Source organism: Macrobrachium rosenbergii, chromosome 10 (assembly GCF_040412425.1).
Source record: "Macrobrachium rosenbergii isolate ZJJX-2024 chromosome 10, ASM4041242v1, whole genome shotgun sequence".
Classification (NCBI taxonomy): domain Eukaryota; kingdom Metazoa; phylum Arthropoda; class Malacostraca; order Decapoda; family Palaemonidae; genus Macrobrachium; species Macrobrachium rosenbergii.
Window position 1 is genome coordinate 12,954,528 of NC_089750.1, and position 15,642 is coordinate 12,970,169.

Consider the following 15,642-nt stretch of genomic DNA (forward strand, 5'->3'; position numbering starts at 1 on the left):
CGCCGAAACGGAAATTGGCAGTAAAAAGGTCTGAAAGTTGTAACAGGAGGAAAACCTCGAAGTTGCACAATGAATCAATTGTCAGAAGAGGGTGGATACATGAGGTGCACTACTCCCTACGGGAAAAGATATATATATATTATGAAGTTTTGTCACTCACACAAGTGACTTTATATACTCAAAAATTCTGAGCCACAAATATTACTTAATATTAATGCTATGGGTAGAATGTAAGTGTTTGAGATTGAAAACTACTTCTTACATCTCATGTTATGATTCTAGCAACCTAAAAGTCTTATGGGAAAATTAATTGTTTTTAGGTCTTTTGTCATTTCAAGTAGCCATCACGAACTTGTTTCACTGATGTGCTGGGTCATTTTTTTTTCTCCTGTTTTCGTGTGTTGTTTGAAGTTTTGCCATTGCTTATAACTACATGGAGGGCATTGGTATTTCTTTGTATGGGTTGGCGTTTAGAATGCGTAATGTGGTTCATGATGATCCCCCTCCAACTTTGGAAAGGTGGACAGAGAATTTAATCCAGAGCTAAAGCAATGACTGGAGTGATCAAGCATATTTTTTAATGTATGTCTGAAATACGGTCCAAGAATTTGTAGTTTGTCATATGATGCATTTCCTAGGTGAGGATCGTATTGTTTAATTTTTTTTTATTACTGGATATTGCACATCGAGGTTAGCAATCAGTACCTTATCGTTGTTTTGACAAGAAGTGCACACCAGCAAGTGACGTTTTTGTTTTCCTCAGTGGCCAGTAGACCTATGGATTAGATGTTGGTTGACCATCCGAGTTTTTAATTTTCTAAGTTGAGTGTCTCTAACTCAGCACCTTCAATGAAAGGGGTGTATCAGCATATCCCCTGCGGAATTTTCTTTTTTCTCCAAACTACCAACATTTACAGGTTTTTTGCTTCCTTCTCAATCAGTGTATGGCCTATTGATCACGAGACCTGGTTTTTCTGTGGCTGAACTTTGCTGGGAAAGTTGTAACCTAGGTCTCTTGTCTTTGAGCATTTTTTTTGGCTGTTGGCAGTTGAAGTTGTAACCCAGTCCCTTTTCATCGTGCATTTGTTAGACTTCTGGCCATTTTATTACTATTTGCAAAGTTCTACTACTTTGGTTAGAATTTATTAATTTTATTTATTTTGGTGTGTGCATTCTGTTGATTGAGCCTTCCATGAACAACTTAGGTTCACATTTCCAAGTATTTGATCATCTAATTTTAGTTCTACATTTGTATGACTGTGCTCCTTGGTTTCCTCACCGAGATGTTAGGCTGGTTTGGTTTAAGTTGGCCTGGTGTGGACCCCTGGGCTGTTCACCTTTGGATAACTTTTTATTCTAGATACCATCAGTGCATTCTTCAAATTCCAAACAATAGAAGCATGGGCAATTACTGGCTTTACTCCTCTTCCCATTTTCAATGTGGGACTGGCAATGGGCCCAGAATCAGCATTCCAGCAGTCTTCTCTGAAATGGGAGGATCATTACAGTTAATGTTATAGGATTTATGAAATTTAGGCAGTCCAGTCAAACACTGGGACATCAGTAAAAAGAGGGAGTTGGAATAGTTGGACAGTGAGATACACGAGATCCAGAAAATGAAATGAAATGAAATGAACCACAAGAATCTAAGGGTAAAACCAGGCAAAAACCTTCTGTTGCACTTTGTAACAGTTACAGGTGTGGGACAGCAAGATGAAGAGGGAAAATGGAAATAGAGGTAAAATTAAATGCTAAAAAGTAGATGCAGCAAAGGGGCTGAAAAGATGCTGTTAACACTTTACTAATGCCTACTGCACTGACCGCATCATCCCCATACAGAAATCAATACGATTTATAGTATTGGTTGTGCACCTATATGAGATACTGGAAGGGAACGAAGGACACTGTTGAATTAGTAAAACTTGTTTCCTTCGGGGATTTAGTTCTTAGGTCAAGGGGATTTCATTCCTTGATCATACCACTGGTAATGTGCCAAGAATCACCATTCAAAGCATTTCCTTTGAAATGAGATCATCAGTGTGAAGGCATTTTTGCAGCATTGTTTGGGCATTAGGAGGAAAAACTGACAGAGTTGATTTTCTTTCACTTGTCTGTTTTGGTACAGCCCAGGGACTCAACTGCTAGGTCATAGTAGGCCTTGCTAGCCTTCAGTGCTATAAATAAGATTATGCGAGGTGTTTTAAAGTGTCTAACACAAAAATTTCCAATTTTGTATACAGTATTTATACTCTTGGTTAATATGGTGGACCTTACAGTTAGTAATGTCTGGGGTTATCAAAAAAAAAAAAAAAGGAAAATGACTTAATTTTAGTTGAACTATGCGTAAGTATTGATTGTTGAAAGATTGATTGTTCCCGATTTCTTGATACTGTACATGGAAAGTTACTAGATTTTATAAAATCAAGTTTTTCATTTTGTTTCTTGATTTCTCATAATCAAATTTTTGGCAGAGTAAATGCATTCTCATTAACAAAATAAAGCTGCGTTTCTTCTGCCAATGCATAAAGTATAAGTACTCCACGTTTAATTTGGGTTTACCCCTTGTGACTGAAATGGTCATGGCACCAAGACTTCCTTCCTGTTATAATGACATGCATTTCATTATAACCTACAATCATGATTTTTATATAATTTTACAGCTGTTTTCCACACAAAGTTAGCCAAGTTAGCCCATTTTTAGGGATGTAACAATGTGGAAGGAAGAAACTTTGAAGGATTAGAATGAAAGACTTTAAATATTGTAAAAGATTTAAAACCAGTGAGTTCTGAATGCAATGAATACCAAAATAATGAGATTGTCCTAATCAAATATCTATACACCAATATACAAAAGATGAACCTTTTAACATCTATATGAGACCAATTTGCAAGTTCTGGAACTACTAAACAAAATACAGTACTATCATCCTTTGTTGAAATAAGAGCTGAGCCAAGATCCACAGATTGTTGGCACAATGAGAAAATACTGAGGCACATATTGAAAGGTTTTCGTGGATTTTGATTAAAATTATAACTATACACATCTGTCTATTTACAATCAACAACAGTCTTCAAATAGATTCCATATTTACTAAATCTAAAATGTAAAATCACACATACAAAATGCAACAATTCATATGGAAGTACTTTTTAACTCTCTCTTACATAATCATTTCACCATATAAACATCTATCTACACAATCTACACACAGACAGTTATTTTTGTTTCAGTTACCATAAAATCATCATAACCAAATACATATTATCTGAAAGTACACAGCTCCTTTATTATTGTAACTTTCAAATCTAGTTAGTTTATGGCCACTTCACATTATTTATTGCATACAGACAAGATAAGATCTTTTGGAGACAAGAATGACCACAAAAGTGATCTGGGATATACTGATAAAAAATCCTGAAAGGCATTCACATTATTAGCTGGCAAGACAACGATGTTAAGCTGTATATCATAGTAAAGAGCCAATTCTGCTTTGAATGCATCATTATACAACGGGACCACTAAACAATCCCATTCTAATGCTTACAGAACTTGAGTTATATAACATTTTGCAGAATGTGTAACAGGCATTACATTATACACTTTAAATGTCATGATCTAAAGAGATGTAAACATGAAGTAGTCTTCATGTCTAAAATCCTATACAATGCTTAAAATGTTGGCTTTTACAGAAGCAGTCTTACATTGCCTTAAAGCCAATTTCTCTATGCAATCCTGCTCTACAGCCATTTTCATGAGCAAACAAGAAATCTGGTAGTATCCCAAGAAAACCAGCCTTTAGATATATCTCTATATAGTATACTGTATTTCTAAATATAATTTCACATATATAATACATCAAACTGAAACTATTCAAATATATTAGTGATCAAAATGAAATATCAATAAATGCTATACAGTAATTTCCTTATACTTTGCTTATACATATATAAATATTTATGACTATAGATTAAACTATCATGAAAAGAGCTTCTTTAACAAGGTGAAACTCTTACATTAAATGTAATCTACTTACATCATAATTTTGATGTCAACTATATCATAAAACATTTCTATATGTATTACAATACAATAATAAGAAGGACCACCCATCTTCTATATGCTAGTTTCTGAATAAACAAATTAAGTTTAATCATCAGTACTTGGACAAACACCAGAGCATACTCAACAAGCCAAACCATATCAGTATAGGACAAACATAAAGAAAAAATACACCTTTATTAAAACACACGGATAGTTGTAGCAGCTCATGCACATTTACTACTTACTATTTCAGAAAAATTACTGAAAAAACAATTCAAACACAATTCACAGACATAGCATTTTATTTCATAATCCCTTATAAGGTTTCTATCAATGTTCATTCCAATAATGCACTGAAACATCAAGAAATATTTGTAATGAAACAAAGTCCTGATAAAAAAAGAAAAATTGAGTAAAATTAAAACAAACCATTTACTAGATCTACAGAAACCTGCCACATAAAAAAATAGCTTTGTTCACAACTCTACCTGAATGTGCAGATTCTTTTTCATTAGAGAGCCTATGTATATATGTTATGTCAACCATAATTGTACATTAAAACTCTTGTGTAAAAATAGAGGGAGATGTAGGCTTTGTGCCACTAACAGAATGCTGATAAAATATTTCAGGCTTATGAACAGCCATGAAGAAATCATCAGAGCCTACAACATTACTTCCATGGCTTGTTTTTATGGTAGCATACCATCTTAGAGAACTGTATGACAGGGTCTCTATAAATAAAACTAAACCCACTTTCCACTCCCGAGTATGTTAAGAATGTCAAATTTCCTAAATCTGACTACGGAAAACTGCCTTGCAAGTTATAGTCACTTGTATTTTGTACCCAAATGTAGATTACCTCCATTTATACAAAATGGGAAAATTAACCATGGTCACTTCAGTGACTCCACAAGAACTGGGGAATAGTTCTGGAAGGTCTTAACTAATCACAAAATAGTGTGACTTTTACATTTTCTTTCTCTCCTTTGTTTCTGAACCAGTGTCCTCCAAAAGTTATTAGAACTTGAATTAAAACAAAATGTGACTCATAAACTAAAGCAGCACAACTCAAATTCAAATGCTTTAAAACACACATGACATAGAGCAGAAAAATTTGCAACCTGTAAATCTCTTGATGCTTCCTAGTTCTCAAAATCCTTGCCCTCTTACTCAAGAATTAAATGAAATCTATAACTATGAAAAATATACTATATCTTTAATAATTTTGTAAAAAAAAATTATTTTCCATGCAATTACAGCACTTTTAACAAATCCTTGGTTGCCAAAGATTGCTTTTTTATGCCTTGCTTCTTTTACTCACAGCTACCTATATGTAACTAAATCTAAAGCTTTCATTACTTAACTTTATTTGAAGTTGTAAAAGTATAGTCTATTGTCATAATTTCATTCTAAATCTAAAAAGAGAACATTTTAGTAATGCACTGTTTACATATGCCCAGCTGGTTTTAGTCACAAAATTATGCTAAGGAAATGCCATGCTTTTTTTTTTACTACATGTTTTACTCAATACTGATTAATATGTAATACACATTTTTTCACAACTACACTATCCATGACTAGTAAATAACTGTTCCTCAAGCTCTTCAGGTCAATTAATACTTCATAGACATAGCAACTGAGAAAACATCCCAAAAGTTTATATTATGGGATAGTTAGAAACACTAAAATGTTTAACCATACAAAAGAACTTTTTAAAAATTTCACAACAGAATAATAGAGAGTAATAAAGAAGTTTAAAGGAATATAATCAGGAAGTCTCTTGTCTTTCTCAGGTAATGTGTAAGCACTTGATTCTAAGCATAGCTGCACCATCTTATCAAGGACCAAGTTAGTGACCTATGCAGTAATGCTACTTTTTTTTCTTTCTAGAACATGCAACTTTGCTATGCAGTCTGGTGGAAAGCAAAAGCACTTTCAGAATTGCATACTGTTCTTACAAAATGACACCCCTGACAGAGGCATTCATGATTCACAATCATAAAATGCCATACAACTTATGTTTAAATTCTGCTAAAAAGGTGACTTGTCTAGAGGTAGCATCTTCCTCTGAAAGTTCCTAACCAGGGAAAAGGTTTGAATCTTAATTACAGATACAAGCTATGATGTAAGAACACTGCAGGGGTGACTGACCTATGTCACATCTTGCTATCAAAAAACGAAGTTTTAAGTTTCAAGGCTCCCCCAATTATGACATCAGTTACCTAGGATCATGTACTGTGCTGTTATTCTTGTCCTCTTAAATGACACAAAAGTGCTCCTGTTGGAGCTCAACTGTGCTGAGCTTACAAATTAGTGCAGGCTGTACGGCAATTTTCCTTAGCAAAGATACTAAAAAATTTCATAGATCTTTATACCAGATTTACTTAGTAAACATTAAATCAGATATTTCATATGAAGACAGGAACTTTTTCAAAATGTAATGGGACTTGACTTTTACCAAAATAAATAAGTTACTAAATTTCTATTCTGGGCACTCTAAGAAGGCACACATTTATCTGCTTTATAACTCAATGTTAAACAAGATGACATTTATTCAATATTGTCGAAAATATGCTTTATAAATAAACTACTTGCTAGGTCTGTCAAGTTTCATATCTTATGCCTGGTTGGAAAGAAATATAGATTTTATCTTCCTAAAATGAGAATAATAAAAACAAATTGACAGTAAGTATAGATGATTGATGGGGTTGTATTGAAAAATAGAAAAATATTTTCTCACATACTATTTGCTTCATGCTTTATAACATGCTTTGATTGCTTTACCAGTCAAGATTAAAAGAAAGCTCCTATCTGGGCTCCCTCCTCACAGCTTTGGGATATAAAAACCATTTGTCATATTCTATCCTTCTTGAATTTTGTCATCTCTTAACTGCTGACATGCATCCTCCATCAGTACTGAGTTATTTCTTTGATGCAATGTTAGGCTTTTCAAATAATGAAAATTTTCTAGTGTACACTTGCAATCTCTCTTAAACTCTGCATTCTGAAATTATGTGGTGAGATCTTAATTGCTTAAAGGACATGCTTTCATGTTAGAGGGGTGTACTTGAATGATAAGGCTCACAGGATGCATGTAATTGCTATATACTATAATGTACACATGGTAAAAATGCCATGATGCAATTTACTAATTATATAAAATACTGTCAACCAAAACCTTTTGCTCATAACATACCTTGAAATGGTACCAGTCTTGAATAGATCATCAAATTCATCTTGCCAGAGTTGTCCAACTTGGGAACCCATTACTCCTTTTCTTGAAATTTCCACTTCCTCAAATAAACTCTCCCTTCCAGTTACACAGTTTCAAGTTTCAACTTCACTGGATTTCAAAATTTTGTATATTCCATGTCTTTATTTAGTGCAGATGGGCAGCACTAACATTTTCCTGCACAGCTTGAGCATTTAATAATAACAAAAAAAATACCTGTCCACAATGGCTATATAACTTTTATGAATACAATTCAAGATGGGTTCATAGAAAAATCCGTCTGCATATTTTTTCAGGGCAAAATATTTAAGATATACTATTTGTAACTAAGATCTAAGTAGGTAGAACCACACAGTGCTTTCCATGTAGCAGCTTATGCTAGCAACTAATATCAATGTTCATAAAAATTAAGAATTAATAATCATGATTCACTGCAGTTAGAAGATGCAGATACAACAATAAGGTAGCGTGTACAATTCATCCAATGTTTCACCAAGTTCGGATGGAATGCTCATATGAGAAAGCAAAAGATTAATTTCAGAGTACGAAGAAGTTGGTTACGCATGATTTCTATATGAAATGAATACCCTTTATATTTGCAAAAGTTAAGCAGTAGTAACGAGTATCAAGTTACCATAAAAAAAACTGCATCAATGGAAAAATTAACAAAATAAACTGAAGTCTTCATAAGTTTCTTTGCAATGGCCTTGACTCAAATAACTGTCAGGTGACAACATGAGGGCTGACATGAAACCTACACAAATAAACTGGAACAGCAAGGGTAAACTCTCAAGCATTGGACATTTCACATAGAGATGTCAAGGATCATTCTCTCTTTATGTACTAATACCCTACAAATTATCTGTCAAACTGAACCTGATAAAATATTTGCTGAAGAGAACTTTCTATCCTCACAATGTTAATATCTTTCCTATTATCATACATAATTTATTCATTACCAAAAAAGGTTGACATATTAAGCAATCAAGCAAAAAATAAAATTGTTAGGTAAAACACATTCTGGATACAATAACACTTCATTCCTGTGCAAAAGCTTCTTTTGTACAAAAATTTAATCAGGTGAGGAGCTTCTAAGACACTGTCTGTCTTGTCACTCAACAGTCACCTAACATGCCATTAACTAAAGACTGAAATATCAACCTAAAAAATTAGTGTACTTTAAGGCTTCATTTAAAAATTACCTTTAAAAGACAAAACAAGTACTACCTATTTAAATCCTATTTAAACAATACTGCAAGAGAAAAATAACACTTCACTCCCCCTATCTCTTCAGTCTACCAATAAATAAGAGCAGGAAAATAAGCCTTTAGTGTTAAACAAGATAATTTCCACAAACAATAACATGAGAGTCCAGTATTTAATAACAACTCTTTTCTAAAGATTATTTTTTATTAATACAGCAAAGTTTAGCTGTTCCTAAATGTGGTCAATGATAATGGCTCACAGTGTACTCGAAATAAAACAAAATGGCTGAATAAATACCAAGTATAAATGCTGTTATACTTTTACTAGATATTCTTCATTATTTGATGGTTACCGAATTTATAAAAAAAAAAAAGATACTTAAAACAAATTCTGACCATACATTTAATACAGTTTCTTTCCCTTTTGTTCCACAATCATTATCATTGTCTAGCATCACAAAAATCTTTTTGCTACACATTTCAAAAGCTGCCACGTTCTTATAATGTTTATGTAATTTCTGAGTCTCACAAAAATGTTCCTTCTTTTGTACTAGGTGGACAATCATAATACTCATTAACTTGAGAAATTTCTCTGTCAAGAACATTGTAATCCAAACCTACCAAACTAATTCATAACAGTGTTAACAAACCTGCCAAAACTAACATGTAACGATACTGCAATCATCATCATCATAATTGCCTCCAACACAGTGTGATGTACAGGGGCCCTGTGAAATTCTACCATTCATGTCTTTCCAGCACATTATCTTCCCGAAATCTCCAATCATCTCCATTGGCCATGTAACTTAACTATTTGTTGCCACTGCTGTAACACATTTTTCCTTTCAATATTTTTGTATACAGTTGCTATCTCAATAGGTTTCACCTATTTACTTAACCTTTAATTCCCAAGTTAAAGGTCCATATTTTATCCTCTCTCTTTTTATTACCTCCAAAAAGTTATTTCTCTTCTAGACTAGTTGTCTTCTGGGGAAAAACTTGGCTTCTAGTTCTAGTGGCATCATATATTATGAAATTTAACATTAAACTCCTTGTACATGAAAACTATGGACATTCCAGTCTTTTAGTTTTGTAAAATACTGTCTAGATTTAAGCATGCATGACTGAGTTTTGGGTTTAGAATAATGTATTTTATACAATAGTATACTTCTAATAAATAATAAAATGTTAATAATTTTCAATTTGATGTTTTAAACAATACTAACCACAGTTTTACACTAATCCTGCTCGCAATGCTCACTGGTAAAAATGACAGATACAAAATGATGGATGATCAATTAATAATGTAAGATGTTATGTGTCAAAAAGCAGAAGCAAGTAATTATACCTATAAACAAGTTTACGACTGGCTAAAATTGTGCAGCAAATCATCATTAAATAGTTCAGGAGGCAGTCCTGTGTGAAGTTCAGGACTATATACTACAAAGTACCAAGAAACTTTTAAAGGTTTCATGTACAGTCACGATTATACGTAAAGACAAATAATAGTTTTAAACAATGTACATGCAAGAGGAGGATTTGATTCAGCCTATAAACTGCTTAAGTGGACACTGGTTGAATCCATGAACTAAGATTCTGCAGTAACTGGCATAGATGTACGGTAGGACATAAGTGAACACCACTGCCAATTGCACAATGTCACTATGATTATATATAAAATATATCCATAATCTTGATGAAAAGATGCTACTATATCAGTAACACAGGACATCCACCTACTGAGAGAATGAGTGAGAGGCAAGGAGAATGTAATGACTATGTTAATCCTCAAACTTGCAGGTAGCATGCCTGTAATGGCCACCACATAGGAACTGTAGCAATTGATAAGCTTGATTATTTCAATGGTTAAGAAGTAAATTAATGGCGCTGTGAAATCTTTGTCTTCAGTAATATCCATGGTCATCATGAAGAAAAGTGCAAAGCCAATCAATGAGATGAAGTGTTACTTGTCACATGGCTGGAAGACCAGGTACCAATAAGTACTGTATGCTGCTTAAACTATTGACTATCCAGGTTAAGAGTAGAAGTCCTTTTGAAACCCCTATAGAGCAAGCCTATGACCATATTAATATACAGCAATTTACAGCAAGTCATGGGTGGTTCCAAGACTTCAAAAGTGCCATCCAACAATTAATCTTACCATTTAATTCTTCAAACATCCTTTGGACTCCGTGTACTTTCATCTGTTCACTTTCATGATGGGTACCCATACAACCCCTCTGAGTAAATCATATTACATGAGATATTCAATACACTTCACTATAGAATGTTACCCAACTGTGGGTTAATGTAAGAATTCTAAGCATATTTAAGGTACAATAAGCTAGGCTATGATGTTTGTTAGGGTGGGGTGTATTAATATGCAATTTTGACTCATATTTCTGCCTTTGGATAGTTCTACTGGAATTTAACCTCATCTTGACTCAAGGAGTTTCTGTTTTATATGTATATACAAGCAGAAAACTATAGGCAAGACTGAAGCCTCTTTACTTTCTGTCTTATTTGTTATGTTTCCCTTCGTCTCCAGCTCCAATATCTTGCTACAATTTTCATCTAATTTAAGGAGTCCTCCACTTCGGTCTAGTTCTGAAAATGTCAATTACTGGCCAGGTTAACTACTCTATAGAAAAATGGGAAACATTAAAAATGGCATATACAGGCAGTCGCCAGGTTACAACGCATCCGGCTTACAACGTTCTGAAGTTACAATGCTTTTCAAATATATTTCATCAGAAATTATTTCCTGGTTTACAGCGCATGTTCTGGTGTTACAACGCTTACGACGCCGGGAAAGGCTGCCCATGTATCTTTGGATGACATCTCTCAGAGGCACATGCATTCAAAAAGTAACCAATGTTATCTTCATGCTAAATATTAAGGAAACTTCAAGAGCTTTTACCCTGTGAACCTAAGTAGTAAAGGACCCCTATCCAACACAAACTATAATTCTCAACTGTATGCATTCTGTCTCAGTAAGAATGGAATAGTGCTCTTTGATCCCAATAGTCTAGGTGAATCAACAAACAAAACTAATTGAGTTTATCCTAGTCTGCAGTTCCTCTATCTCTTCCTAGGAATAAAGCTGTAATCTAAATAACTGACTTCACAAAGACGTCAAAGCCAGAATCATGGATTGTGTAATGTTATTTTGTCCTTAGGCAAACATATTCATTCAAAGTAAAAATATGGAATAAGAAATACAGCTCAGTCACATTTATCAATAAAGCCAGCATATTAAGAACACTGCATTTGGTAGCGCTTCACCTTCTGATGTAGGTGCAATGGAATTAACTCAGATCTAATGAAAAAAAAAAGATGGTTACATTTGGTACACAAATTACAAGCACTAACACAACTCCTTGTTAAGGATTTAGAATGGAGTCTCATATCTGAGAGACAAGAGACAGAAAGACTGTGAAATAAAAACACATGCAAAAATTTAGATCAGCCAAGGAATTTCAAGTTTCATGAAAAAAAGAAATCAATTAGGCAAATGGTGACTGAAATTGCACAAGCCAATTGTAGTCAACTTTTGAGAATAATCATTAATATATGTTTAAAACACACATTCATTAAAAAAAATGTAGCACAGACAATGCCCTCCATTTAATGAGGAACAGTAACAACATTATCCAAACAAAGGTCTTCAAATTTAGTTTTCTCAAAAGGTGCTTCCTCACTTGCTATGTTTGAAAAGTTATTTTTTCACAAACATCATTTACTCCTCCTATACGCACATCAACTGTAGGCATGTTTTAGCACTAATATGATCACACATCTAGTACTCTTTCCTAGTTATTCTTTCAGGCCATACTACAAATAATGTTGGCTAATAGATAACGAACTATATTCTGTACTTGTCTATAATCAAATGCTATTTCATCATATAACCACATAAAAGACCACTTACCTTAAAATAAGAGCCACAACCTTCAAGCACTTCCCTAAAAACAAATATAATATATTTTTCACAAGCACACTCACTACCAATTAGGAACCCAAGGAGAAATAAAATAAAACAATGTCAAAGGAAAAAAACAGATTAAATATCAATCAAAACCAGGCACACACAACATATTGTTAGAAGCATGGAAAGTTAACCACTGCTTAAAGAACTTTTTAATCATGACTCTCTTACCCAAAAGTTCAAAACAATGAGGAGGCATAAGTGGCAGTAAAAGGCACATAATTTCATAGACTAAGGCTAGAAATGATCTTGGATGATGAGCCCCAAGTAAGATGTAAAAGATTTTGCATTGCTGGCAAACTTACACCATGAGGTACTACAAAGAACATCCAAAGACTGAAGGCTATTCTCCTTCATCATTCTTTTCTTTCATTAAGATGAGCAAACTGACTTAGATGAGGTTGAGCCTGAAAATGAAGCCTAAGCTGAAGATATTTTCTATAAGACAAATTACACAATATTAATGTGCTTTCACTTTCTCCAGCTGAACAAGTGTCCTCACTATAAAGAGTGTGAGTGATTAAAATCAAGAGATCTAAACACTATTCAACAAGTAAAATTTTCAGCTCGACAAGCAAAAAAAGTTAAAAGGTCCAAAATTGATGCCTGTATATTCAGCAGCAGATTACACAGCGCTTAGAATTACAGTATTATGTAATCTACTGTCTATCAAACATACAATAACAAGCCTCAAGAAAATATGAAATCAGCCAATAACAAAAGAAAGCAAAATAACAAAACTATCTACAATTATTCAACAGTGATAAACCAGATCAAGACGACCAGAACTCAAAACATATGATGATGAAAACTTCAGCAGCAGGTAACAATAAGAGGAATCTTGCAAAACTAAGTTGCTTGACTTTTCCTTTTCTTATGCATTAAATATTATATCAAGAGTAAAGTCATGGATTTACAAAATGTGAGCAGTGATAGGAAATGATTAACAATTACTGACAAATAATGAATAATGATGTTAATGAAAGTCAATGCTACACAAAACGAAAAAAATGGGTGGCCTTACCATAGTTCTCTATTTTTCTCTCTGAATTTCACTATATTATCTATAAAGATTCTAACATCACTATTAAAGGAATGCTGTAAGTTAAATTTGTACCAACGTTATAGTTATTAATACTTTAAAAACAATCTAACTTGGGTATTATCATATCAATAATAATACCAGTAAAGTAATTTTCAACAGTACATATACTTACATATAATACAGTACAGACTATCATAGTTGCGTGCATTCCATGAACTCAAGAGAGCTGCTCGCTTGAGACTTGGATAGTTTAGGGGAAGGAATACTTAAAGGAACTGGACTTATTTTCTCTTTTGCTTCTACGCTCGAGTTTATCACAGAACTGCTTTTTGCATTAACATCTGTCCCTGCTGATGACCAACAAGGGGCTGGGGAAGTTCTTTCCGAATTAAGGCTTTCTCCAAGATCAAAACTTGTTTCCTTTACTGCTGTCTCAAGAGAATCAAAGCTATCATCATTGAAAGCCTGTGATGTGGAAGAATTCCTACTGTGGCTTCCACTGGTGTGGTAAGTCCCTTCACTAATAGTTCGTAAAAGAGGAGGTGGATGCCTGTAATCTGCAGGTGTATCCTCAGGTGTTGAGACTTCTGATGAACTGGGGCTTCGACCTGAAAGTACCATACAAGACAGTGATTCATTTGATATATACTAAATATCAGTCCAATCAGGTTCAATATCTTTCATATCTTACCCTAATTTTTTTTTTAAATAATCTTTGTATATGAAACATTTGGCAATAACAGATAAACTGGTAAACTATGGTTCTGTGAAACATAAAATGCAAATGCTTATTTTTTACTGTACAGCAACTTTTATGACTTTTGCTGCAGTACAATATTTCCACAAAAATTGCTACAATTTTCCATCAACCAACAGAAAATTGGACAAGTAACATAAATCATAAGGATCTGCTGCACAAGAAACTTACTGGGCTGAAAATATATACATTAATTTAATGCAAAGCACTTATCAGGATAAATGAGAGATTTCTTGTCCTTCCTTATGGTCTTCATCCCGCTACTTCCTGCATTCTTTTTTTACTACTTGTCATATTCTCTCTTAGTATGTCCAAACTATCTCAACCTTTGAGATCTCAGCATATTTTAGTTATTTTTATATGATATTTTCAAGTCTTTCATAACTAAACAGACCTCTGTGATTCAGCATACAGCAAAACCCACTTATATTTAAGTACGACACATACCTCTATCCATGCAAAGAATTTCATAGTTTGAAAACGATAATTACAAATTACAAATACCTTTAGAGAAATTAGCATCAATCTCTCATTCTTCAGCAAACAGTATATAAAAGGTTATAAAGGTATGTACACCACTAAAAATAATACCTAGTTAAATACTGATAAATACATTACCATTAAAGTTGTAAATGTCAACAAGTAAGTTCGATGGAAGAGGAACGCCGACAGTAAAATGAAGAGCCAAACTTTCAAGCCACACTTCAAGAATTTCAAATGCTGGTCTGCAAAAAAATTGAATCACCACTTTAAAATAATATCTTTAAAATTTCAAATGCAATATTCAAATTATTCAGATACCTGACTGCAAAGCAGCTCCATTGCACACAGGTGCTTATTATCATACTGATAAAATGACCAAGGATAATAGTAAAATATGCACAATATCATATGCCGTATAAGAATAAAAAACATTATATTTTTTAATCTTATCCAAGCCAAGTTCTGAATAAGACTGCTGTACTACTAAACTTCCCTAGCAACATGAAACTGGAGTTCAAGTAAAATTTAAAATAAATTTCAAACATTTTCTTACTTCGTAACAAAATCCAAACTCAAGTCAGTCTTTACAAATTTGAAATTGGTTTTATCACCATTGCCTCTTCCAAAGAGGTAGCTAGAAATAATTGTCAAACAATCCACTATGAGTTAACATTCTGCAAATATATAGTTAAAAAACAAAATTAATTTTTTTAAAGAACCCATTACTCCACTAATTCATGGTCTGGACTGGACTATCTCTCTACAAAAGAGTAAGGTGGTAACTGGTTCCATAAAAACTTGCTTTAATGTAAGAACAAAGTGTTTGTCAACTGCAGACATAATTTTATGATACACAATAACTATAGGATAAAACTAATTTTTACCAAAAA

The 15,642-nt window shown here is 33.4% G+C and overlaps 1 protein-coding gene across 2 annotated transcripts in view; it reads right to left on the reverse strand.

The window, feature by feature from the left end:
* Positions 1–9,330: 9,330 nt before the first annotated feature.
* The window catches only part of LIMK1 (LIM domain kinase 1), a 100,284-nt gene continuing 93,972 nt past the window's right edge, over positions 9,331–15,642 (reverse strand). For both annotated transcript variants that reach the window (XM_067109879.1, XM_067109877.1), the window contains 2 exons: positions 14,888–14,994; positions 9,331–14,120 (listed from right to left, as the gene is read on the reverse strand). In XM_067109879.1, the coding sequence (XP_066965980.1) occupies positions 13,705–14,120; positions 14,888–14,994 (523 nt within the window). In that variant the 3' untranslated portion in view covers positions 9,331–13,704. The remainder of the gene's footprint in view (positions 14,121–14,887; positions 14,995–15,642) is intronic.